Source organism: Melospiza melodia, chromosome 14 (assembly GCF_035770615.1).
Source record: "Melospiza melodia melodia isolate bMelMel2 chromosome 14, bMelMel2.pri, whole genome shotgun sequence".
In the NCBI taxonomy this organism is placed as follows: Eukaryota; Metazoa; Chordata; class Aves; order Passeriformes; family Passerellidae; genus Melospiza; species Melospiza melodia.
In genome coordinates, this window is record NC_086207.1 from 15,368,911 (window position 1) to 15,394,818 (window position 25,908).

At 44.5% G+C, this 25,908-nt stretch overlaps 2 protein-coding genes across 4 annotated transcripts; one reads left to right on the forward strand and one right to left on the reverse strand.

Moving 5' to 3' along the window:
• Window positions 1-2,007: 2,007 nt before the first annotated feature.
• FAM114A2 (family with sequence similarity 114 member A2) lies at window positions 2,008-12,269 on the reverse strand. Of its 2 annotated transcripts, none has more exons than XM_063168884.1 (14): window positions 12,197-12,269; window positions 10,914-11,119; window positions 10,606-10,702; window positions 10,069-10,164; window positions 9,663-9,775; window positions 8,573-8,707; window positions 8,246-8,404; window positions 7,775-7,898; window positions 6,737-6,816; window positions 6,022-6,150; window positions 5,669-5,808; window positions 4,879-4,951; window positions 4,293-4,346; window positions 2,008-3,589 (listed from the first exon to the last, which is right to left on the reverse strand). In XM_063168884.1, exons 2-14 carry the CDS (start codon window positions 11,115-11,117, stop codon window positions 3,491-3,493), a joined length of 1,503 nt encoding a protein of 500 aa, XP_063024954.1. In that variant the 5' UTR covers window positions 11,118-11,119; window positions 12,197-12,269; the 3' UTR covers window positions 2,008-3,490. The 2 variants fall into 2 exon arrangements, with proteins under 2 accessions (XP_063024954.1, XP_063024952.1); XM_063168882.1 differs by lacking the exon at window positions 12,197-12,269 and adding an exon at window positions 11,432-11,545.
• Window positions 12,270-12,312: 43 nt separating this feature from the next.
• MFAP3 (microfibril associated protein 3) lies at window positions 12,313-23,954 on the forward strand. Of its 2 annotated transcripts, none has more exons than XM_063168886.1 (3): window positions 12,313-12,378; window positions 16,890-17,350; window positions 18,694-23,954. In XM_063168886.1, the coding sequence occupies exons 2-3, from the start codon at window positions 17,071-17,073 to the stop codon at window positions 19,437-19,439; spliced, it is 1,026 nt and encodes a 341-aa protein (XP_063024956.1). In that variant the 5' UTR covers window positions 12,313-12,378; window positions 16,890-17,070; the 3' UTR covers window positions 19,440-23,954. The 2 variants fall into 2 exon arrangements, with proteins under 2 accessions (XP_063024956.1, XP_063024955.1); XM_063168885.1 differs by lacking the exon at window positions 12,313-12,378 and adding an exon at window positions 12,853-13,600.
• Window positions 23,955-25,908: the final 1,954 nt, after the last annotated feature.

Genomic DNA, 25,908 nt, shown 5'->3' on the forward strand with positions numbered 1-25,908 from the left:
CAATCAGTAGCTCTGGTCTCTTACAGAGAGGCTTCACTCACACCCAAATCACTCAGGGAGCTCCTGCTGCCAGCCCTTGGTCTTGGATAAGCACTGGCAGCAATGCCATCTGTGCCAGCATGGCACAGCTGCCAGGTCAGCGCAGCCAGGGAGCTTGAGATGATGGAGATGGGCACATGGAGCACCCTGAAAACAGATCCAGGGAGTTGGGATCTGTTTGGTGTTGGGACCAGCACAGGCATCCGACCCACACCTCTGAGCAGCTCCTGCCACCTCAGGAGGATTCTCCCGCAAATACCAAACTCAAACTTATCTTTAACTGGTGGCCACATTGCTCCCTCCCTGCCAGCCCCAGCTGGGCTCAATGCCTCCAGCATCCTCCAGTGAGAACAGCCCAGGGGACAGCCCTGCCATTGCTCTCTGGACACGGGGACACAAAGTGACACCCACGGAACCAGGACCATCCTGGCCAGGCTGCAGGCACCAGCATCTCCCTGCAGCAGGACAGCAGAGGGACAGCCAGGGACACTCCTAGGCCCTGGTCTCACCCTGCAGTGGGCACAGAGCTGCTCCTGAAGGAGGGAAAGCAGCCTGCTAGCAGCACCCAAAGCACCAGGGCACGGTAACCTCGAGCTGCTGTCACAGGAGATTCCCAGAAAACATGGACTAGCACAGAACAGGGCACTTCTGTCCTCTGTTTCTGTGCCAAGGAGCCTTGGACTAAAAACAACCACCTCCGCTTAGGTCACAAGATCACAGACCACTCTTTATTTTGGATTCAATGAACACCCCTGAGAAGGAAATGCCAGAGCCCTCCTCCTCCTCCTCCTGCCACGAGCTCCCCCATTCTGCCTCTGAGTCAGACCCTTTAATTTGTGCTGTGGGTGACCTGGGACAGGTGTCCCTTTAGTCAGGGACACCAGTGGCAGCATAGCTGCTGCTCCTTCCAAACCAGGACAGCTGCTCATCCTGCTACTGACCATGAGTGTTAAACCAGGACAGCTGCTCATCCTGCTACTGACCATGAGTGTTTTAATAATGGGAATGGAGTCCCTGGGAAGGTGGCTGGCAAGGCCTGGGAGCACATCCCAAAGCCCATTGGGAAGCCCAAGCCTTTTTTGTGTTTTAAACCTTTCCACAGCAGCAGCCAGGAAGCAGCTTTTACAGCTGCAACTAACAGAATCACTCCCAAAGAAAGAAAACAATTGTGGAAGGCTTTTTTTTTTTCCCCCTCCAAGTCACTGCCAGCATCTTAGCTGACTCTTATCTATTCTCAGCCACCTCTCACCTCCCCAAACACTACCAGAAGTGTTCAAATTACTGTCAGCTCTCATTAGGTTCACACAGAAGGCAAGGCCAAGTAGGAAGACCTCCAGACAGTTGGATGCTGAATTCTGATGAATCCTTTGGGTAGAAAGACTTCAGCAACTATTTTTTTGGAACTGTTTTTGTTGTCTGTCTATTGCAGTCTTTGCACTGGCACACAAATGAAGCTGGTGCACATTTGATTATTGGCTGCTATAACAAAATCCAGGTGGCACATGACTGAAGGAATTACTGTCTGCATGTTTAAAAAAAAATCACCTCATTTCCTTTAATTATTAAACTACTCTACACTAAAGCACTGAAGGTCAGTAGAATTTATCTGCAAAAAAGCAGCTGCTGCTTCATAAAACTCCATTACCTTCATTTCTTCTCTTCTGACATTGCTGTACATTTTGGCTTTTTGGCAGGAGTAAATCTGCCTTTTTGCACTGACACAGGAACTGGGAGCTCCTCTGTGGGAGCTCTCACTCCCAGCCTGGGTTCAGAGCACTGGCTCCTGCCAGGAGAAAAATCCCAGCTGGCCCCAGAGCTGCACCCAGCTCTGCCCCAAAAACACAATCAGGGCTGAGAAATAAACCCCACAGTCCTTTTATTTCATTTGTGCCCACTGCTACCTTGATAGTTTTTAACTGAAACGGTTGTCAAAACAAATCCTTTATTTAATAATGCTATCAACCAAAAGAAGAAAAAAAATACAGATTTTATTGTAGTGCACATTTTTTTACCCTGGACACCCTCCTTTCAAGTCCAGTTTTAAGATGCCAAAAAAGCTTTCCCTTTTGAGATCTGATCAGTCTAGCCATGACTAAGGCAGGGCTTTTTCCATATATATATTTAAAATCAGAGCATTAGCCAAAAGGTATTCTAATATAAAAAAACACTTCTCTACTGCACAACTAGAGCAGAGGAATGTTCTAAGCCTTCAGCATAGCAGAGATGTGCAAGACTTGCTAAAACCCAGAGGATTTTCAAAAGGGGATTTGAGCATCATTGTTACCAATGAGCAAGTGCAGAGGCAGGTGTGACACTCAGTCACCTCTGATTAGCTATTATGGACTTCTTGAAATTCCATTTCAGCTGTGCATTTCTGCTCTTGTGATTCCAACAGAGGCTGCTGCCTCCCCATGGGCAGGCTCAAAAGATAAAGGAACAAAGCAGGGAACTTGCACAGCACAAAGAAACAGATACCATCCATGGAGCAGCTTCTGAGGCAAATTAGGACTCCTACTAACAGAACCAAATTGCTGCCTCTCTCCCTGCTTTAATAGATACCTTCCAAGAAGGAGCATTGCATTACAGTGTTTTTCCACAGAAAGAAGACAAGCAGTATGTGAGTCTGTGAACAGTCTGTGGCTGTCATGTCAAGCTGCACTGAAAAATGGGAATCCTCCTGCTGAACTCTCTCATTAAAGTGCCCAAACACGAATCAATCCCTTTTAGTCAGTTCTCATTTATTGCTATAAAGCCAAGTACCTGCATTCTCAGGGCCAGATCAGCATTTTCCCAGCTTGTGCTGAAGCAAGCACAGCATGAGAGAATGAGAAACAGCCCCCTGGTGAGAGTCCCTGTCCCACATCCCTGAGTCAGTACAGGCATCTTCAGGAAGCTGAGCTTCTCTCCAGCAACAGCCTGATCAGGAATTCTCTCTGCTCTATTCTGCCCAGTCTAGGAAGTGCAAGGTTCATAATCATAAAAATTTCCCTCTTCTTGCACCTCCTATCTAATATTCACTTCAACAGGAATGCAGAGCTATCGGGAACCCAATTATGTCTGACTTAAAAATCACACCATGATTTTAGCTAACTAACTAGCCAGCTGCTACTCTTCTCTTCAGCACTGGAGAAGCTCTCTGGACTGTGAACACAAAGAGCTTGTTAACACATACAGCAGAGAGATTTCAGTGAAAAGACACAGACAGTCCATGAAACAGAGAAGCAATCTGCACTTTAAGTCTGCCACGTTGTCCACCAGCCTGGACTATGCTAATCACATCTCTCAGTGTGCTGTAAGAGCTGTCATTGCCAGACTGCACTTAATCACCATTCTTGCAGCAGCAGTGAGCAGAGTTCATCTTTTTCCCTTTAATAAGAGCCATTACATCATTCTCCAGCATGGAAACTACGAACTGGGAAGGTCAAAAAGTTCTTAATTAGAAGGATTTTTATTACTGTGATAGTTCCGTTCTAGCCTCAATAAGAGAAATCTGCAGCACAGGCAGCAGGAGTTGGAAGGCATCTTGGATATAGGAAGCACTGTTTGAAGCCTGTGGAAAAAAAATCAAAATACACACATGAATAGCCATGCTACCAATCAGCTTTACTCACCACATATTCATTTCAAACAGCATTGATTATTGCACAGAAAAAACAGAAGCCTAGTGCTTGCTGGATTTTAAAGGCTTCATTCTAGAAATCAATTTTATGTCAAGTTTTTGAGGGGCTTTATGCCAGTAGGCAAAAAAAAAAAAAAAAAGCAAATGGCTTAAAGACTGCCAAACAAGATCAGTTCCAATCCAAATGCAGGATACTGTTCTCAGTAAGAGAAGAAAAGAGTTTATTTCTAAGTGGAGCATAGCATGCTGTGGCAGGAAGGAAGAACATGTGAAATAAAACACCCCCTTCCTACCACACCTCAGATGGGAAATGTTAGGACTCTTCTATGCTAATTTCTGAACTTGTCTAAGATTTGACTTTGGACATTTAAATGCTAAAAATCCAGACTGCTGAATTTAGTATGTGTCTCCTGACCCATCATAACTGTGAGCTGACACTCAGTCCTCACTAAGTAACTCATCTTTTGTGCAAATCTACAGACATTTATCAAAACTTTCAAGTTATTAGACAGGTAAACACAATTTTAGACCATGGGTTAGAGAACTTGGCATGCATAAGGATCCTAAAGTAGGAAGAAGCAGCACATCTATTTTTAAAGTATTAGCTTAAAGTTTTAACGTTAGCATAACTGACCTCCAAAAACACTCCAGTGATTAAGGGATTAAGCACATCTGCTTTCTCTTTGACCTGCAGAGATCAGACATATATTATCCTGATTGAAAATTTAATCACATTTCTTCAAGCAAGATAAAGCTAAACTCTCAGTAAGTTTCAAACCACCACTGCTCCCTTACCCAGAGGAAAGTCAAGCCACAAGCTGAGCAGCCTTGTAGCACGCAAATAAGAACAAAGAAATCTGCATGTGCCCAGCACAGGTCAGGTATGAATACACATCACATCTTCAAATGAATTGGACAAGTGGGGAATACAGAGATGATGATACCATCTTCAGGAACACCTGAATGCTTTGGAAAATCCACAACAGGGTCACATTTCATTTGTCTCTGTCTCCTTAGCACTGTGAGCATCAATTCCCACCCTCACTCTTTGCCAGGCTCTCAAAAGCTCAGATGCCACAGTTTGAGGAACTCTAGCCTAAAAGATCAGTTAAAAACTGCATATGTAAACATCAAAAACAAAAAGCAGTTCCTGGCAAAGATCCCAAGGCTGTAATCAAATAAGCACATCTCATTCCTAAGAACTGTGGTGTAACTCTTACCCCTGAAGTTGTTAAGCATGTTGTGAACTCTTTAGAGAAAGCTGACAGTTCTTTACACAGCATGATAGTCAATCTGTGGAGAAGACAGGGAAAACAATGAGGTAAACACAGTCCTCAAGATTAGGTTTCTTTCGAGTTTAAAACATAAATGCCCTATTTCTATGCTTACCAAGTTAAAATAAACCAAAGTTGATATAAATGGTGTATGAAGATTCAGAAGTTTCCCAAATAAAATAGAGAGAGAAAAGATGGGGAAATAAATAATTAAAGCAGAAGATCTTAAAGAGCACTCAGAGGACACAGAGCCATTCCAGAAGGAACAGTACTAACTTGCCTTTTTTTACAGGCAAGTGTCATTTTCTGAAATAGAAAGTACTGCACATTTCAGACACATGCCAAGTGTCTCCTGTGCAGTAATTTTGCCATCTCATGTACCAAGCATACTAAATGATTAACAAAGAGGAAATCAGGAGTCACTTTGTGCACCTGTTTTGCAATGTTTTAAATCTCTGCCTACTGACTAGCACAAGCTTAATGCAAATATTCTTCTAGGCTACACAAAGCTTTCAAGAAGAGTTTCCTCTTTCTTTTCAAGAAATGCCTTTAAGCTGGAAAGAGGCAGCTGAGTTCTGTTGGAAGATAATGATGCCACCATCACAAATTCACCCAAGTCCCATATTTAAACAACTATGCAGAATTGAAGAGCCCTGCATTGCATGGATTTCCAAAGAATTATCAGACAGTTTAATCAGTAATTTTATGCTATCCATTTACTGAGAGATGCACTCACTGTGACAGGGACTTGGCTCTGTCTGTGGCTGTCACCTCCTGTTTCTGACCATAGAGAAACAAAGCTGCAGTTTTGTGAAACATTTCAATGGAGCAGGCTGTCAGTTCTGCCAGGCTTCTTATGGCAAATGCATGAATATCCTGCAAGAGTGACAAAAATTCTGCATACTACACAAAAACTAGCAGCTTTTATTATTTAAAACAAGTCAATCACACAACAAGCTATCACTGCCCTTTCAGACCTCAGAACCCACACAGAAATAGAAACACATAAACCTTGTGAGTCACAACTGTAACTCAGCAGCCAGACAAACACTCTGCAGGCAGATATCTTTTCCTTGATTACCCAGTTACCTCTACTGATTTCTTAGCATCCTGGTCACCATCTCTGGATTCTACTTCTTGGTTTTCTTCATTTTCTTTTTCTTCTTTAGGAAGACTGCTGTTGAATCGTGCTATCCACTCATGAGCAGATGTCCTCACCTGGAGCAAGATGTGCCATAATATTTAATGACTGGAATGAAGCCCCCCTGCACACCACAAGACAATGGAGCAGCTACAACTCCTTTTGAGCTTCTGAGAAGAACCAGGGTAAATAATCCCAGTGCCTTCAGGATTTTGCAGAAGTTTGGCTGCACTGATGCAGTTGAGGGCATTTGTTTCTCTAGCACCAGGGGTTGGAGTTTACCAACAAGACCAAACTATCAGAGTTGCTTTAAAAACATGTCTGCAGAATGGTGCTGCCACTTGGTGGATCTGAAGGGTAGTGAAATGATGGCAAAAAAGATGAAACTTCCTCACACCAGCTCCTGAAGACAGTAAAATGAGATGCTTTGCACCAAGAGCAGGCCTTCAGCTCATGACTGTAGGTTTTTTTACTGTGGTGGCTGCAGGCTCACATAACTCTGCCCCATAAAGTTGAAGGCACACCTCTTTTGTCTACCATTGCAAAAAGATGTAAAATATGGCTTGTTTTCATGCATTTGATATTTTCACAAGCAAAGCAGGTGAAGAGAAGCCCTTCCTGTGAGGAAACTCTCCAGCTTTTAGAATATGGAAAATAACTCACCGTGATCACTTTGTCTGGCGTGGAGGAGATGTGCAATTCTGAAAACAACTCTGTTACTTCTTTTGTGAACTCTTCATCTCCTGAAGGACAGGAAAGGTTAAAGAATCCACACAAAGGACAAATTTAGGAATATGCAGCACTTCAATGCACAACTAGTTCTGCACAAGTCTGTCAACTGTTTTCTTAATTTCTCTGTGAATCATCACCTCAGGCAAGAATGCATCAAATTCAGTCTTCAAATACGATTTCTAAGGTAAGTTCTGCAAAGGTGGAGACATCAGTGCCTGAAGGTTAGTTCCTGCTTTCTCAGTTCTGGCTTTGTAGCTAAGGTAACTCCTTTTTTTTATTTTTTATTTTTTTACAGGCAGCCTTTTATAACACACTAAGTTGCACATTACCTTGGAGAGTCTGAAATATCACTTAGAGCCTATGGTTCTCCTATTATATATGGCACAGCAGATGTGAGATCCATTATGTGCAAATATAAAAGATACATTAAACGTTGAATGATAGCAAGTGCAGGTGTGTAAGCCCTCCCTGATGAGCATTTAGGTAAAAGCAATGCAAGAAATTTACATTTAAATCCATGTAATTCTCAAGAATCAGGGCTCTTGTGTGCAAAGGTACCTCTGAATCTTTTGCTCTGTGTGGCTAACTCTCATTTAAAAAACAAATAAAAAGGCTTTTGCTCTCCCACATGTTGGACAACTGTGTTCAGTTTTCCCCTCCTGGTCAAGGAAACCCACTTTATCTCTGAATTAGCATCTTGGCTCAGGGTCAGTTGTATGAACTGCCCATGAGTCAAACAACTCTAAACCTGCTCTGGCAAGAAATCATTCCTGCTACAGGATTACTGCACAGCTTCTCAGAGGTGAAGGGTGTTGCTGCCTGTCATGCCCTTGGACAGAAATGGCTTTAGGATTAAACATCCAGCTAAAATATAATTTAAATTTGGCATCATGCCCATTGCCACTGATCAGGGCTGGCTGGTTCTGCACTAGGACCAGCTTCTCTTTTCAGAACCTGGGGCTCCCTTACCCTTCTTTTCTTCCTCTTCTTCTTCAAAGAATTCAGGCAAAGAAAATGCTTCTTTGAGTTGCTCCATTTCCTCCTTCAGTGTGTCCAACTTCTCTCCAGAGAGGGCATTCAGAACTGCTTTCACCTGGTTAAGGGCAGCACAGCCAAGAAAGAATCAATAAATCCATCCAACAGGATGGAAAATACAGGCCAAGGCAGCAAAGCAGCAGGTGTGAGGAGAGTAACTTGTGAGAAGTTGGAGGATTTGAACTGCAGGAACTGAGGCTGGGAATGGCTTTAGGAGCTGAGGACAGGACAAACTGCTCCCAAGGTAAACACCAGATCCTAATGCAAGGATCAAAGTGAAGCTCTGTAATCATTTTACAGCAAGTTCTGAGCACTTGATTTTACATGCATATACATATATTTCTAATCTTTTTTCCCCTGCTCAGCTGAACTCAAAATAGAAAGCAAAATGCTCAAGGCCATTACCTTTGATTCACTCTCTCTGGAAAGCATCTCTAAGGCCTCCAGATGCGAAAGACCCTGAAACTCATCAAACAGTAACCCATAATGGGCTTTCTTCTCAGTAGCCATGGTAACCTCGGTAGCTGTCTGCTGCTCTTCTTTCTCCTTTGCTTCTCTTAAGACCTGAAAAAGAAAAGCAGAGGCCTCGTGACAGTGCCAGGAGATAAAGAATATACAGGAGGAGAGGGTTTTTGGCTCAATAGCAAAAAATGGCTGCTTAATGATAGGACCACAAAAGAAGGGAGAAGAGATGAGAGAAACCAATGAGGTGCTGATAGGGAAGTGCTGTACCTGAGATAATGTAGAGGTTCTGTTTATGAGGCCCTTTGTTTTTTTGAATCCAGGGTCTCCCTCAGCTATTACATCCATTGTCTTCTTGCCGATGAATTCCAAGGCATCCAGACCTCCACTAATAACACTTTTACCCTGGGAATCAGATTTGGATAAAGACAGCACATAAAACTCAGAGAAAATTACCCAATGGAAGAAATTGAATTGGGAGGGTTTTATCAGCAATCTTGCAGCGTGCACTCACATAAAAGCCAAATTGGTCCTTGTCACCCTAAATTCAACCCTAATCATCACACAGAGAGCAGCAGGACATGGAAAGAGCCACAACACATTATCACCCAACAGCTTATTACAGCACCCAGACAGCTGCAGCAATCTGATGGGAAATACATTTTTTTAGTTTGTGAATAAGCTGGCTCTCAGCACATTACAGAATTCAGTTCTCATCTTTCCAATAAGAAAACACCAGACCTGTGGATTTTGACTGCTAACTTTTGTTTGAGCCTTAAAAGCAAAAAACAGAAGCAAGCTTTCAATCTGCAGCTCTTTCAGATTCCCAGGCAAATTGACAAGACAGCAGATCACAAAAGCAGTTTCTAAGGGTAATGGATTCCTTTGAAGTGCATTTCTCCTGGTCACAGGAGCAAGCTGATTTCCAAGCCAACTGAGCTAGTTTCACATGGGTTTTTTGAAGAGGAGAATGAATTTCATCTCTAGTTCTGTGGAAATTAGTGGAAATACTCCAGGAATGAGTCTGACCCTGCATTTAGCTGATACTCCAAAGGAAAGACAGAGATGACAGGTACAGAGGTGACATGCACAGAAATGCATGCTCTGCACAATCCACCATTAGGATTTTTTTGTCAGGTACCAACATTCAATACAGAACTATCAAAATTCATAACATCTTTCACATTAGGTGTCAGTAAAGCAAGGCCCAAGATAATGGTTTTCTGAAGGCTGGAAGAGTTTATCACCATGCATCCCGCAACTGTCAAAATTAAGTTTCTTCTTACAATGTTTCAGATCAAAGGCCAAAACCCCAAAGCTCCCTTAAACCCATTTTCTCCTGCATTCCCAACTCACTCACTGTGCTTTGGACAGCAGTAGAGATGGTTGATAAAACTTCAAGAGCCCCAGCAATAGGGAAGGAGCTGCCATCATCAGCTGCATCAGCGTTGCTGGCAGCAGGATCCTCACTTCCTGCATTAGAAGGCAGAAAATTAACTTCCTGATCTCCAAAAAAATAAAAGATCCTGTCAGCCACAGAGTGGAGAAAATCAACAGACACCAAATATCAGCTAGGAGCAAGCCTACAATTCAGATTATCTTCCCCCCTACTTTTCAGAGCTAACAGTACTAAGCAAGACAGTATTATTTAAATGATTTTATTATCATTCTCAAGGCGCAAGGTGCAGAGTAAGGTGATGTTATTTTGGGGCTCATTATGTTGTGAAAAACATTGCAGGGCTGTTCTCATGCAGTACAAAACTGACCTCTTGCACCATCTTTAGACTCTGACGAGATTTCACTTGGACTGGGGATCCCAAGGGTTGTTTCTGCTTTTTCTATGACATTTGAAATACCTTGACCTAGAGAAGACAGAAATCAGAACAGAAACAGGATTAGAGCTGCATATTCTTTTTTATTATTCTGGATTCCTTCTGTTCAAAACAGTTTAACCAGCATAAAAACCTCCTTCTATCCACCTCACCTACCAATGTAGTGAACCAAGGTTTCATCTTAGCTTTTAAATAAAGTTGTAAATACTGGCAGAATACTAGTTTAAAATACCAGGTGAAAATTACACAAGTGCCTTAAAAACCTGAAAGTAATTCTGCCTGTGCATATCTCTTTAATCTCACTGTACCTTTTGGTACAAGCTTTTCCCATTACTTGAACAATTCTCTTGACATTTTTCCAATAACGGCTGCTATAACTGAAATCCTCTTCTCCAGAAACAAGTTCTAAAGCACCAGCTTGAGACACAAAACATGATTAAAATATTTATCAAACACCAGAAAGAGCCTTACCTACAGTAGCTACAGTAGCAGACGCAGTTGACAGAAGAGATTTCCCCCAGCTTCCCCAGTAGCCCCACCCTGTCTGAACTGCAGGAGGATCTGAGACCTTTAATGAAGAAAAACACAAGACTGATGCAGGCATCATGGTGAGGAAAGGAACACAAGCAGACTGACTTGTGACTTTTGTGCAGCTTTTTCATTTCAGAGAACAGCAATGTGAATTTTCAGAAAGGAGTGAGGCTTATGCTCGGAGTTCTCCTGTGCTCAAAGCCGTGAAATGTGAAGTCCCATCTTTCTGAGCAAGCACAGGAACTTACCTTGACGGTTTCACCTGCAGGCTTTTCCGTGGCAGCAGGCTGGCTTGGGGGCTTGGGTTCAGGTCTTTTCCGAGTCACAGGCACAGTCTCTTGTTGTTTCCCTTCACTGCTCTCAGAGCAGCCAAGTTCCTCTGTCTTCTGTTCATTTTCAGCTTTGTAAGAGGTTTCATCTTTCAGATTTTCACCACTGTCTTCCTCAGACATGACTACAAACATCCACAGAAAGCAAAGCAAATAAAATAATCCCTCCCTCGCACTTTGACATTAGTTCAAGAGCATCACATTGGTGCTTTAAATAATTAAACACAACAGTGTTGCCACATGTACCCACATGTGTGCACACCAAATTACGTCTGATTCAAAAATAGCATACTTGGAAGTTTAAAGTCCCACAGGCACACGTGGCTTTATCTAACTGACACACCCTCTCCACAGCAAAATAAACCAGCTTGCTAACTCTGAAAAACAAATGAAGGTACAAAAGGGCCTCAGATAATTAAATCCATTACATGTCTCACCAAAATAAAAGCGAAAACAAATCGCTTGGAATGGCTGGGATGGCCTGAGGTGTGTAGGACACAAACGGGGACAGCAGTCAGAGAGCTGAGCAGGCAGGGAGGCAGAGAGTGGGTCACTCCTGTGACTGGGGATGAGCACGAACACCCCCAGGAGTCGCGGTGAGCTCCAGCCGCCCCAGCAGGCGCCCCAGCCCCGCGGCCCAGGGCCGGGGAGCCGGGAGCCGGGAGCGGGGCTGTCCCGCTGGGCCCGGGGCCCGCCTGTCACCCCTCCGGGCTCCTATGACAGCACCTGCGGCTCAAGTGCCTTGCAGGGCAGGGAGGGACAAGCCAGGACCCCCACGGTTCCCCAGGATCACACTGGGGTGACACTGCTGTGCCCCCTGTCACTGATGCAATCGGGGCAGCTGGCGGGGCCTCAAGCGAAGGAAAGTGACAGCTCCGGCTGCGGGCTGGGCACCGCCACCCCATCTGCCGGGACCCCCAGGTCACCCCCGGCACCCTCCTCACCCCGCAGCCCTGCAGGCCTCCCTGTGCCTCCGCTTCCCCGGGAGACCCCCAGAGTCCCCTGACCCCAACACGGGGCTGTCCCGTATGGCACCGCACGGTCCCCGAGCCTCCCCGTGTGACTCCTGCCGCACACGGAGCCCGCCAGGTGCCCGCACCGCCCCGCCGTGGCCCCGCCTGCCCCGCAGCGGTCCCCAACGCCCGTTGGCCCGCGGGGCTCGCTGTGCCCCGCAGAGCCCCGGACCCGGTGCCAGCCCTCACCGTCGGCGCTCGGCGCGGCCCCCGCGGCTCCGGGCGGACCGAGAGCAGCGAGGCCGGCGCAGAGCGGCCCCGGCGCTGCCCCGGAAGCGGCCTCGGCTCGGGGAAGCGCGTCCGGGCGGCGGGGCCGGCGGCGGCGGCGGAGCTGCGGGACGGGCCAGGCCGGGCCGGGCAGCCTCGTCCCGGTGAGAGCGGCGGTACCGCCAGGTTCACCGGGCAAGCTCGGGGTCGGAGGGCAGCGGCGGATGGGGAGGCTGCGGAGCCATGTCCCGCCTCGCTGTTTTGGCGTGGAAATAGGGGCAGTAGAGGCAGGTTTGGAGGGCAGCGAAGGCGGCGGAGGGCCTCGAGGGGAAGCTCCAGGAGGAGCGGCTGAGGTCACTATGTCTGCTCAGGCCGGAGAGAGGGAGACTGCGGGCAGAACTCATCGGGGTCTGCAGCTCCTCCCGAGGGGCAGCGGAGGGACAGCTCGAATCCCTGCTCTGTGTGACAGTGAAAGCACCCAGGGAACGGCTGGAGCTGTGCCAGGGGAGGTTTGGTTGGAGATCAGGGAAAGGTTTTCCCCCAGAGGGTGCTGGGCACTGCCCGAGGGAATGGGCAGGGCCCGAGGCTGCCCGAGCTCCAGGGGCGTTTGGGCAGCGCTGCCCGGCACGGGCTGGGACTGTTGGGGCGTCCTGAGCAGGGCCAGGAGTTGAACTGGATGATCCTTCTTGGTTTTCTTCCAGCTCAGAATATTCTGTTTGTGTTTCTGGCATGACATCATGCCCCAGTGACACCAGCCCGCGTGATGTCACCCCACCGTGTCCCAGTGCCCTCGGATGCAGTGCGGTCATGGTCATGTCGCATGTCCTGAGTCCCACTGCCACCACCAGCTGGCACCAGGGCTTTTCCACCAGTGAACTGGGGCTGTGAGGACAGGGTGATGTTAAGTGGAACTTTGTGGCTGGTCGTTTTTAGCTGACAGGACAAAAAACCTGTTTTGGTGCGCAGTTGATGGCGTGTCCTGGTGAGTTATGTGTGATAGACTGCCAAGGGATAAGCACAGCAAAACACCGTGTCCTGTCAGGCTACCAGGGGATGTGCACGGGAAAACAACAAATCCCATCAGGCAGCAGTGAGGCTGGCCCTGGGATGCTGTGGATTTGCCCCTTAGGATGGTTTTTGGGCTGTGCGTGCTGCCATTCCCCTGCAGAGCTTTGGCTGGTGCAGAGGGTGAGCCCTCCCTGCAGCCTCTCCCGTGCTGGAGCACCCGGAATGGCTTTTGTCAGCACCGTGCTGGATGTGTTCATAAACTTCCCAAGAGTTCCTGTCTTCAGGGCTCTGCCAAATGCATCTCCCTCTCTGACAGAGGGTCAGAGGGGGCTTGCAAATGGTATTTCTGCAAGACATCAGCAGCCTGTGCTCTGTCAGGTGTGTCTCGGTTTATTGCCTCACGTTACTCCAGGTATGAAGTGATGTTATAAGCAGTGGATGTAAAACCATATAACTTGCAACCTCTTGGGCCCCAATTTTGCAGTGCCATATAAATGTGTGTAATTTTAAGTACTATCAGTGCTTCCACTGACCTCAGTGGGACTACTTAGAGTGCTCTAAGTTAGACACAAATACACTTCTTCAGGGTAGGAGCCAAGGATGACTCATACAAGCACATGCATCACAGATTTTTATCTTTCCACTGCTATTTGTTGTTAAAACTTATGGTTTAATAAAGGTTAAATGTGTTGAGTTCAGCTTCAGGTTCAGTTGTAAAATAGCCAGTTTCTATGCTGGCACATTTCATCTTGATTGAGCTTAACACTTTGTTGAAGAATTGTGATGTTGGCGCTGATCACGCTTTATCCTTTTTGGGTCCTTTAGCAGCTGTTTTGCATAAGTGCAGTGGATGAAGAATACGGATTTTGCAAATCATTTTATTGTTCCCAGCACTCGGCAGTGAGAGATCATTGTCTGCTTAGCAATAATGGCTTTTCCAAAAGACAAACAATTTCTAATAAATCAGACCTCGAAGAATTTAATAGTAAAATTAAATGACCCATCAGCAATGGTTTATGCATTATGCAGGCTCAGTGCAAGGATAGTGGAGAGCATATGCAATTACTGAAGATAATTATTCTTATGAGGGAAAATGTTGCTGAGTATTTCTTGTGTTAAATAAATGAGTGAGATTCCTAATGTCATTTAGGAACAGACGTCAGAGACGCTTGGAAACCTTAACAATTCAAATTTAATAATTTAAAATTACAATTGCACAGGCAAAGTACAAGAGGATTATTCTCTGGGATTATTCTCTAATAAATCTAAAGTATCGGTTGGGTTGTTATTGTTTTAGAAGACTGAAAGTTATCATGTGCCTGTGATTCAAGGGTGAAGATGAAGGTTTGTGTTTGCTGCAGAACTGTGGTCTGTTTTAATTGCATCAGGTGCTGTGAAATCAAGTCTGATGCATGCAGAAGTGCATTTTGAGCTGAAGGCAGCTGGGGCATAGGGTGATGTCTGGGACCACAGCATCTCACTTGCCACCACAAGCTGTGACAGACCTTTAAAGCAACCCAAATATCAGTGGTCCACAAACCACTCCCAGTCCACTGCCTGTCTGTGTGAGGTTGCCAAAGCAAGCAGGTCAGTATCAGCAGCCTTTTGCAGGCTCTGAAAATACCAGAGGTCTAAAAATGGAAGGTAAAACCACTCCCTCAAACAGAAGAATAGTTGCTGATCAACAGCAGCCTTAGTATTTTTTTTTTTAATTCAGACCTGTGCTGTTGCTGTGGATGGGATGCTGTTCTTCAGAGGCAGCAGGACTCAGTAATGCTTTCCCTAAAGTGTAGCTGGTGAAAAACAGGAATGAAGGAGGCCTTGGTAGTGGTTTTAACTGTTTAGCTGTGGGAAAGTGGCTCCTCCAGCACAATGGTATAATTGAGTTCTCTGCACTAGTCTCATCTTAAATGAAAGGACAAGAGGCATGATAGAAAACAGAGTGGGGCCAATGATTAAAAAAAGGAAAAGAAGAAGGCAGATGAAGGGAATGCTGTTTACAGAGAAACAAGTAGGGAGCCTGTTTTCCAGTTTCTCTTGCAGGATTCAGTGGGTGAGTTGGTTAGTCAAGCTTGAAGGAGAGTTGGACACAGCTGTCTTCTTTGCCTTCTTTGTTAAACTGGCTTTGGCAATAGCCACAACAGAAATGGAAATGGGTCAGATAACACATTTCTCATCTCATCAAGTCTGGAATCTGGTTTGACCTTCAACAAATTAACTTTCACTGAAAAAAATTCCCAGTCTGGATAGCATCAGCAGAATTCCCCCTTTTGAATATGCTTAGTTTGTCTCTGATGAAAGACAATTACTAGAAATCACCTGGTTTTATGCATGTTACTTTATTTTTCAGAAGTGCTTTAGATAGTATTAACTGGTAATTCTAGAAGGATGAAAAGTGTCTGCATTATTTATTAAGTCAATGGGTCCCTTTGTGTTGTGATATTTATGAAATTCCCTTCCACTAACATCTGTTATTTGTAGAAGATAATAAATTTGAAGTCACACAGTCAATGATATGAAGTGAGATATTTTTTAGTATAATATTTGAGTTTGTGGCTTCTGTACTTTGTAAATGTTTTTTTAAGGCTCTGGATCTGTCTAGATGGAATCATAACTTCAGGGAACACATATTGGATTAGAAATTTTCTTGAATCGAGCTTCCAGGAAAATTGATAACAGATTGTCTCTTATCAGTGTCATCTCATTTTGTTACAAGTTGGTTTTATTCTGGCTTGTGTACAAAAGACAGAAAATTTGTTGTATCCTAATGTCTTAAAATATCTTTTGTGCACATTAATTTGAAGAGTATCTGTCCCTAGACAAAACAATTTTTTTCACATATTTATGAAATGTGGGTGGACAAGACAATGAAGAATATATGACTGCTGAGATGAAGCAGCATAAACTAAAAGACTTTCAACAGGAGCTCATTGTAAAACAAACAAGATTAACGGGGAACAGACTTAGAAAATGCAGCAGCAACAAGAGATATTGCAAAAAAGGAAGTATGTGTAGACATCAGTGTCCTGCTGTTCAGAAAAGGACTTCCTCTTCTGGCTGTAGATAACAACCAAGAGACTTTTCCCAAGTAATTAAACTATATTATATAATATTTAGACATCTAATATCAATTGTGCCCCTAAAATCAAGTAAGTAGATGTAAATGCTAAAAATCAGATGTGCATGTGTGCACTTTGGTTTTTCTTTGGGTAGTAAATGAAAGACTGGCTTTAGAAAACCAGGGCTTAAAAGCACTTTGATATTGGTGGAGAGGCAGGCAGAAATTACATCCTCTTTCTTGCTTTTCTTCCTCTATTAAGAAAGCACTTTTTCTCTGGTAACAAATGCAGAACCCACTTTTAAAGATAATTGTGCATTTTGAGTAGTCTGAACAATTTGTTCTTTTTCTAAAACCTTTTTCCCCTTAATGATTATTGTTCCAGAGATTATTTATTTGGTTGGGAAGATGAACATCTAGTGGACTGGAGGTTGTGCAAATGCCTTCTTACCCTCATTTTATCACTGTGTTCTGGGCAAAGCTCTGATTTGGAACCTCTCAGTTGACAGTTTATATTATGATATTTGAAATCTGTTTATTGGAAGTTTAATATGAATACATGGTAGCCTTGTGGTCACTAATAAACTTATTGCTTTTTTTTTTTTCCAGTTTTACTTCCAGTTTCCACTTCAAATATTGATGGTCTTGAAAGTGCACTTGGATCCCAGACATTTTCCATCACAGAACAAATCAAGAGCTCCTCTCCTATCTCAGAGCAATACAGACAGCTTAATATCATATGACCTCATTTCTTCAAATTAAATGAAAGAAGAATTTCCACTAGCTTTCCATGAAGCTCAGCTATTGCCTGTTAATTTTGACTGTTAGTGCTGGTCTTTCAGCTGGATTCACAGTGGAAAATGTAGCTTTTAACAGGACAGTTGCTTTTAGGCCTTTCAATGCATCACTTCATGCAGTGTCTCAAGCTTTAATAAGTTCTCCAGCACACCATGATATCATAGCCAAAGAGGGGAGCAGTGTTTTAATTGAATGTAAACTGAACATCAGCCAGTATGAACATATCCTTTGGTATAACTCCAGAGGACACCTGCTTGAACAGAAAGATGAAGGTGAGTTTTCCTGCTGCTTTCTGTCCATCATTATTCCCCTTTTAAACAGTATTGGAAAACTCCTGTGACTTTGTTATAATTTTCTCTTCCTATCCTCCTGGTTTTACAATTGGAAGATAAAGAGAGAGCAAAACAAAGTCCTTTGCCCTCTGAAATGTTGCATGGGAATTACACCTGAGTATTTCTGTTCCAGCCTGCTTTGGTGCCCCACAGAAGGAATGTTCAAGAGTCATCCCAGTGTTCCATACAGAAGAAATGAGACTTCATCTTACCCAGCACTAACTGATGGGTTTATTTATTATTGCTCTGGTTGAAATTATATTTTTCCAAATGCATGAGTTAAACACAGTTCTCCACAACTTGCAACCTTTTGAGCTGGCTGTTGGTGCTTTAATTTTGTTACAGGATATGTTTTAAAACATACTTAGTACATTTATTTTTTGGTTTATGCACCAGTGAGACTGTGGAAAATAACACAATATGTAGTGGCCAACGATGGAATTCATGCTATTTAACCCTTTTGAACTGTAGGGGAATATATTTTCCTGGCCATTTGCTCTTGTAGTTCTATCCCTGCAGTTTTTAATTTCAAAAAATGTTTTAGAGATACATGTGTTTTTCTCTATTGGTATTAATGAAGGTCATCGAACTAATTGATAGGCTCTTGTTGGAGGCCATCTTTGTGCCTTAAGTATTCAGTAACCTTTTTGTAGTTATAATGCCATCTGGAGATTAGTTCAAAGTAGAGTAATTAGAAGAATAAGTTATGAAAACAGTTCAAAGCAGAGTAATTAGAAGGAATGAGTTATGAAAACAGTTTTCCCCCTAAGTTATAAATGCACAGCAAATGCTGTATAGAGCTTCTTGTATTGATTTCTCTTTTACTTGGGTTGTGCATGTCAGCACTGCATGCTCAGCAGAATACTGTCTCAAGAAAATTCTGGGTTCTTTTGCCAACAGAGCCATTTACAGACTGATCTTTTTCATGGGTCGCTGGACTTTTGACTCTGAATGTATGGAAAATTAGACTTTATAGAGGACAGTCTTTTAACCCAGGGTGAGAAGCCCTAGTTAAGAATTAGGATCCCTATCAGAAAGAACCAGAAGCAGAGAAGGAAGTAAAAGTAGTGTAGCAAGCGTGCAGAATAATTTACCATTAAGCAGTATGATGGGTAAGTGGGTTATGGCTTTCTGTGTCACAGGCATGAAAGGGACATTTCAGTCCTTGTACACCTTTTTACTGTGCTACAAGTGGGCTGCTCACTGCCAAGCTTTGCCTCCTGATGATGTTTACCCTGGGATTTTTGTTTCACGAGCTCTGTTTGTTTCTTGCCCCTGTGCAGATGACCGGTGGAGGATTGCTGATAATTCCCTCAACATCACAAAGGTCAGCTTTGCCGACCGGGGCCGGTACACGTGTGCAGGCGTTAGTCAGAACGAGACCTCGTACTACACAGTCACCCTGAGGGTTATCTTCACCTCAGGGGACATGAGCATCTACTACATGATCGTGTGCCTCGTTGCCTTTGCCATCACCCTCATCCTGAACATCACCCGCCTGTGCATGATGAGCAGCCACCTCCGCAAGACGGAGAAGGCCATCAACGAGTTCTTCCGCACGGAAGGGGCCGAGAAGCTGCAGAAAGCTTTCGAGATAGCCAAGCGCATCCCCATCATCACCTCCGCCAAAACGCTCGAGCTGGCCAAAGTCACTCAGTTCAAGACCATGGAGTTCGCTCGCTACATCGAAGAGCTCGCCAGGAGCATTCCCCTCCCTCCTCTGATCCTTAACTGCAGGGCCTTCATGGAGGAGATCTTCGAGGCCGTGCGGGTGGAGGACCCCGACGAGGCGGGCAGGGAGGAGAAGCAGCCCGGGGGCTGCGGGGCGCCGGCCGCGCTCTTCCCCGGCAGCGCCCCCGTCAAGCGCAGCCACTCCCCGGCCGCAGACTCGGACGACGGCTCCCTGAGCGAGCAGGGCCAGGAGATCGCCGTGCAGGTGTCCATCCACCCCCAGAGCCAGGGCCACGGCATCGACGCCGTGTCCCACGGCAGCTGCCACTCCGTGCCTGCTGAGGAGGGCGCCTGCTGAGCCACAGCTGGGGCTCTGTGAGAAAAGGGTCTGCAAACAAGCTGCCTCACCCCGTGTACACAAGAGTTTTCCAAGTTGCGAGGTGCCAGAAGTAGTTTGAAGTGTGTATTTTCTGTCTGTGTTGATTAAACGATTCCAGTCTGCTAGAAAAGGCTGTTTGGAATATTGTGTGAGGGCTTTTCTTTCTAAAGGAGGCTTGCTATATTTAAAATAGTTACAAAACAGGAATTCTTTGTCCTTGGCTCCTTGGTAGCTTTTGATACTTCAGATCTGTGTGAGAAGGGACCAAGCTGAGCAGTACAACTTGCAATAAGAACTTTTCCTTTGTGAGCTCCTTCTTTAGTCACAAAGTTGAGCTGAAATTCCTTTGAGTCAGTGGTGTTGTCCCGATGAATTGAGTTCTGTGCTCTTTTTGAGTTGCCTCTTGGTGTGTGTAGCCCATCAGAACCACGGTGAGCTTGAACAAATCTGTTTCGTGTCACATGCTTGTGTTGCTATCAAAATGTACTGTACTTAGAAAAGAATAGTGCCAGGATCTGCTGCTGGATTAAATGAATTGTTGTAGTTTCAAAGCAGCTTAAAGAACAACCAGGAGGTCTCAAGTTTTCTGTACATCTGCAGGAAACTTGTGGGTATTTTAAAAGCTTGTTGCTTAAACTTGGTGCTGATAGCCAAAGCGCCTTACCCTGGTCCTGTCCCACAGAATGGAGCAGTGACAGCACTTCTGGCACTGCCTGGCTTTCCATTATGCTGATTTCACTCACTATAGAAAATCCAAAGTTTAATATTGCATTTGATGTTGTGGTGAGAAAAGGATGACAGTAATCACATCGTGGCAAAACAGCAATGAATTCATCATCTACAGACAGGTGTCTGAGCACATCTTCCTGAACAGCATTATAATAAAGCAGGTGAAAACCAGTGACACTGAGTGGCTCTGCTCTGGCTGGTGCTGTCAGAAGGCAGTGGCAGAGGGAGTGGGGCTGGCTGAGCTCTTTGCCAGCCGCTGTTGGCAGCAGGGGAGTGACTCACTGGTGGAGCCCAGCCTGTGTGCTGCAGAGGTGGCAGAAGGGAGCTGCAGCTGCTGACATATGTGCACAAATCCTTCACCAAGGATCTCCCACCTGGCTCCCTCAGCTGTAGAGATCCAGCCTCCAGGAATCAGAGTGCCGACAAGAATCTACTTTCTTCTTCCACTCTTTGGTGCTGGTTTTTTTTTTTTTTTCCTCCTTAACATTTGTATCACTTAAATAGCATTTTATATCCTGTTGAGATTTAGTAGATGTAAAGCTTGTAAGCACTCCACATATTAATTTCTTACAACTACTGGAAGCATATTGCCATATAATTTTAACAGCTTGGCAACAGGAGTGCCATTTAATTTCACACAACTCTTTTTTCTTTCCTTATTATTACAGAAATGTCAGTTGAACAAGTGATTCTGGAGGGCTGCTCAGGATCCTTAAGAGGATTTGACATTACATTTACATGAGTAGAGGTGGAAAACAAGCAGGCACAGTGGTAATGGCAGGGTGGGGCTGTCTGTGGTAATGCATGCTCAGGAAGAAGGGGCTGCATGAATTACAGTAACCATATCAGAGACAGGGAAATGACAGCATCTCTTACCATTTTAAACTACCTTCTGGGGAAATTCCTGCAGTCAGCCACCAGGTAAATCACCCTAGTTGCCTTTGGCCTGTCAGGTAAGAGTAGTGTTAGTCAGGAAGGAAATTGCTAGCCTTTATTACAGTAACATTCCCACCAGCTTGGTGCCATTTCCAAGACTGTAGCAAACTTTGTCTGTTTCAGGGGAATAAACCTGAGTAGCTGCCTCAACAGTGATTTCTTTTTTTGCTTCCATAGTTTGATGGCACTTTATGTCCAGGTGAAAATTTTGTATAGTTTTGTGTAACCTGTCTAGCTTCTTTTTTGAGGTTATCAGTGTTAAAAGATACTCTGTGGATAAATATCTATTTCTCTTATAAGAAGGAGGCTGCTGGCTTCACTTCTGTGCTACAGTGGGTTCTGCAGGTTTGTTGCACATGTGTGAGGGGAGATTTGAGAGTTTGCAACCCACTGGTTGAAAGAGGTGAAGGCTACAAGAGAAAATTATTTGCATTAATCTCCTTTGTGCCACAGGCCATCAGAATGTACCTGCACCTGCCTTACTTCCCTATAAACAGCTCTCCTTGCTTCTCTGGAGCTGTTGCATAATGTGCAACATATGGATGTGTTACCCCTAAATAAAACCACAGTGAGAGATGCCACTGCAAAATCGAAACAATTTAATTGCTTCATAAGAAGCAGTTACGATTGACAGATGTCACATCAGAAGTGGCAGCAGAATGACACTGGAGGTGTGTCAGATGAGTGACAGGACAGAGCTGTTTCGAGACAGATTTGATCTCTTTTTTGATTTTTATACTTTATTTACACAGCTCCAAGTTCTTGCCAAGCACATTTAGTGCTGGTGTCTTCATACATCCTCTTGCTGGTTGAAAGAGTGACCATGCATAAAGGTCCTCAGAAATGCAGTTGCATTGTCAATTGCTGGATAGCAAAGCTGAGAGTTTTCCTGAATTACTACAGTATTTTGTTCCTTACATGAATTTCATTCCTGGGAAGGAGGTTGTTTTGTAAGGATTTCAGTATATCAGGAGCACCTTCTGAATGGAGGAGCTGATCCTACTCCCACTGAATTCAATTAGAGAGGATTTGGAGCTCTGTGCATTTTACAGATTTTTATGTATCTGAAAGCAAGGACAAAGATGATGCTAAATGGTAAAAGTGATTTCCAGGGAATGAAATTTGACACCAGTTTCCAAACAACTTGTGAACTATTCTTGTTACCCTGAGAGTAGATGTGTGCAGTTAATGTCTTTGATGAATCTAATTGAACATTAACATGGAAAGTGCTTCTCTCTTAACTTTTTGTAGGATGAGGAGAATCTACAGTGGTTTCCTTGCTTTAAACTAAAGTCTCTGACAATCAGAAGGCTATTCTATCTGTGACTTATTTTAAAAAATATAAAATCTACTTGTTATCCAAGAGTACCCAAAACTAACTTTGTAGTGATTATTTGTATTACCTGGATTGTAATGTAACTGTTTAATGTAACCACATAGGATTTCATACTTTCATAAAATGAATTGGTAGATTTGCAAAATAAATTGAAAAGAAAAGCCTTGTTCTGCTGGAATTTTCTGTTTTACAAGTGAGGAGTGCCTGTCTCTCTGAGGTTATGTAGCAGCTGTATTGAGCTCAGCAGAATGTTGTTAATCAGCCTGACAGAGGTTATTGGGATATTCAGTCATCTGAAGGACCATTCCTGCTATGACATCTTTGGATCTTTTTTTTTGGTCTCACAGTCTTCAACAGCATCTAATAATTGTTCCCAGCTGCATATACAAACAGGTACAGACCTGAAATGGTTTCAGGAAGGCCCTCAAACCTTTACTTCTTTGTGTGTGTGACGTTCAACCATGAATCTGTTTTATTTGTTCTTACCTTTCTCACATGCTGGTACTATTCTATATTGTAAGCACCTTTCTCTTTGTAATCCCTCACCCCAAACACCAAAAGTCCACCTTGCTGAGAAGCCCTCTGTAGTGCCTTCCTTGGGCTGTGCAAGTGTGAATGAGAGCAGAATTCACCCAGATTGCTTTTAAAGAAGAGTCTCTGGTTGCCAGTCTCTGCACAAGGCAGATAATGGCATTACAGCTGAATATTTGGGGATTTTCCCATGAGAATCAGCTGCCTAAAGGAAGAATTATTGGACCCATACTCCTCAGGCTAGGTCAATACCCAGTCAGCATCTGCTTTCTATCTCCTTGTTGTGAGAGATGCATTAATGATAGCAGTTCAGTTTTTTAAAGCTCCTGTAACCTGATCCCTCATGATCCTATCCACAGTGAACAAATTCATCTGCATCCATTTAGAGCACTTTTCCATCTGGTAACAGCAGATCATTGAAAAGGGAGCTGCATTAAGGATGATTGTACTTTAATTTTAGGTGCACGCCTTATAAAATACATTTTATTCTTAATGTTACGGCACTTCTGTGAGTGAAGTCTCCAGCTGGAGACACCACAGTGTCATTCAGCTCAGGCAAGTTACAGCTTTATCGACTTCCCTTCAGCCAGGTCACTTCACACCAGCTGAGTCTCTTTCCTCTCCTCTTTTTTTAATTGGATAGCAGCTCATTCAGATGTCTCCAAATACTGCCAGCTTTTTTGCATGTGGAAGTGAGAATTACACCATCATTCAAAAAAAAAAAAAATCGTTCTGCTAGATGCTGAAATATCAAAGAAGCCCTAAAAGCTGGGAAGTTGTTCTTTATCCCTGATAAAGCAGTACCTATTCTTTGGTCATGCCTGGCTGCCAATGAGCGCAGTAATGCTGAGCAATTAGGCCTTTCATTTGCCTTAGGCTAATTAATTGTTTGCACAGTGCCCTGAATATGGAATAATTTTCCTTTTGGAAAGAATAAAAGGATTAGAATGGCTTTATCCCAAGTTGCTCTGAACGTCTTTTATTTATTTAATGGGAGAAAAATGCTCTGTTGCCCCAAACCCAAACCACCCACTCGAGCGTTACGGCTGCTCGGGGACGTCTCCGGCAGTGGGGATGTGAGCACGTGCACATCTGTCCATCCAGATGGGACCTGGGGGTCCTGCTGCATGGCAATGAGTGTGCAGAGGCTGCAGCCACGTCTGTGTGCGGCAGGGGTGGGACGGCAGCGCTGCCAGGGGCTGCAGGGGGATGAGCATCCCTGCATTCAGCTGCCTGCAGCAGCACGGCCGCTGCGAGCTGTGGTGGCACTGGGAGGGCAGAGCTCTGGCTGGGCACTCTCTGAACAGGTTTGTACTGAGGGAGCCCAAGCAAAGGGGAGCTGGGCTAGGATTTCATGGAGAAGGGACTCAGTGGACACAATATTGCAGAGGCTATTGCCATCTCTTCTGTATGTTTGCTCTATTCAGCGCCTCTTTGTGCTACCGTATTATTAAGGATATATTTCATGTTAAATGGTTCTACAAACGTGGAAAAAGCCATTTCAGTGGAAAGTGAAGGGACATATTCAGCTGTAAGTGCAAGGCAGAGGCTGCCATCCCACAAACTTCCCCTGAAGGGGTTGGAGATAACTGGCTGCAGTTCCTCCTGCCTTCCTATAAGGAGAGCTCCCTGCTCTCTGTAAGACTGTTATGGGCCATCTGCAAGAGCTGAAAGTGAAAATTCTGTCCCATCCTACTTTCTGTTCCTCTAAAGATCAGGACACTGAGAACAGCCCTGGGTCTGAAGGGAGCATGAGAGGCCACCTAGGCTGTGTTCTCAGCCACAGATGTCCATCCTGGCTGTAAAACAGCTGCTGGCAGGGACGTCACATCTCCCAGGCAATCTGTTCTGCTAAACCCTCCAGACTACTGGAAAGGTTTCCCTAATATCTGCCACAAAGCATCTCTTAATGCATCACCCATCTCATCCTTTCCATGCCTACTGCTGCCACATCTGCAGCCCAAATCAGGGCCACCCCAAACAGGCAGGACAGGAACTGGAGGGCAACACAAATCGTGCTTGGCTCCATGTGCCTGCCTTGCCTGGAGAGATCCTTCTGTGTTCAGCCTGAGCTGGCAGAATTTAACTGAAGTCAAACTCCTTATGTTTATTTAATGCCTGGATATCTGAGTGATGCTTTCTGGGCTTTGGACATTCTTGCTGTCTGTGCTGGGTGATGGAAATGTCCCTGACACCAGAGCTGCTCACATCAAAGGAGTAGCTCTGTTATTCTGGGGGCAGCAGTCTCATGGTAGCTTTGCATTTGTTTGTGATAGGGGAATGGAAAGCAGCCACTGCAAAACACACAAGCCTGTCCCACCATGATCTCAAGAGATTTTCAGCATTTCACTCACTTTCTCTCCTTGGTGTCTTCACTTTAGTGCATGAAACTATCCAGAAGTATCTTGCCTGGTCAATGGGAGAATCCCAAGTTTTCTTTATTTTTTCTTTTCTCTCGGGAGTTTTTCTCAAGCTTAACTCTCCTAAATAATGACTAGGGAGGGAGACAGTGGACCAGAACAGACATGAAGGAGTTTGGACAACTGTCCTAAATCAGAGGACAGGTTTGCTTTGGAAATCCTATATGCATCACACTCTGTTACAGAAAGTTGGCCTTAACAGCAAATCTCTTGCAGCAGGGTGTCACTTCCCTTCCACAGATTACTTGAAATGCTTTATTAATTCCATGACCTTGTGGGCTCTCAGAAAAAGCCATTTCTCAGTGTTTTGGTGAAAGAGAACTTCCCTGAGCTAAAGGGACTGTTTTGTTGCTCAGATTTATTGCTTGGCTGACTTAATTCACCATTCAAACACGATGATTTTTAGCTGCTGGGCAGTGGGCCTTGCAATGTTGAAACTAATTAACTGCTAGAACTCTTCTGATCAAGGCTGTTTTCTTACTGGGTTTTGGGGCTT

Coding starts and splice junctions, on each gene's coding strand:
- FAM114A2 (XM_063168884.1), bottom strand. CDS start 11,117: ATGTCTGAGGAAGACAGTGGTGAAAATCTGAAAGATGAAACCTCTTAC. Junction 6,817..7,774: donor AGAAGAGGAAGAAAAGAAGG/GTAAGGGAGCCC, acceptor CCTGTCCTTCAG/GAGATGAAGAGTTCACAAAA. Junction 6,151..6,736: donor CGCCAGACAAAGTGATCACG/GTGAGTTATTTT, acceptor ATCTTGCTCCAG/GTGAGGACATCTGCTCATGA.
- MFAP3 (XM_063168886.1), top strand. CDS start 17,071: ATGAAGCTCAGCTATTGCCTGTTAATTTTGACTGTTAGTGCTGGTCTT. Junction 17,351..18,693: donor GCTTGAACAGAAAGATGAAG/GTGAGTTTTCCT, acceptor GCCCCTGTGCAG/ATGACCGGTGGAGGATTGCT.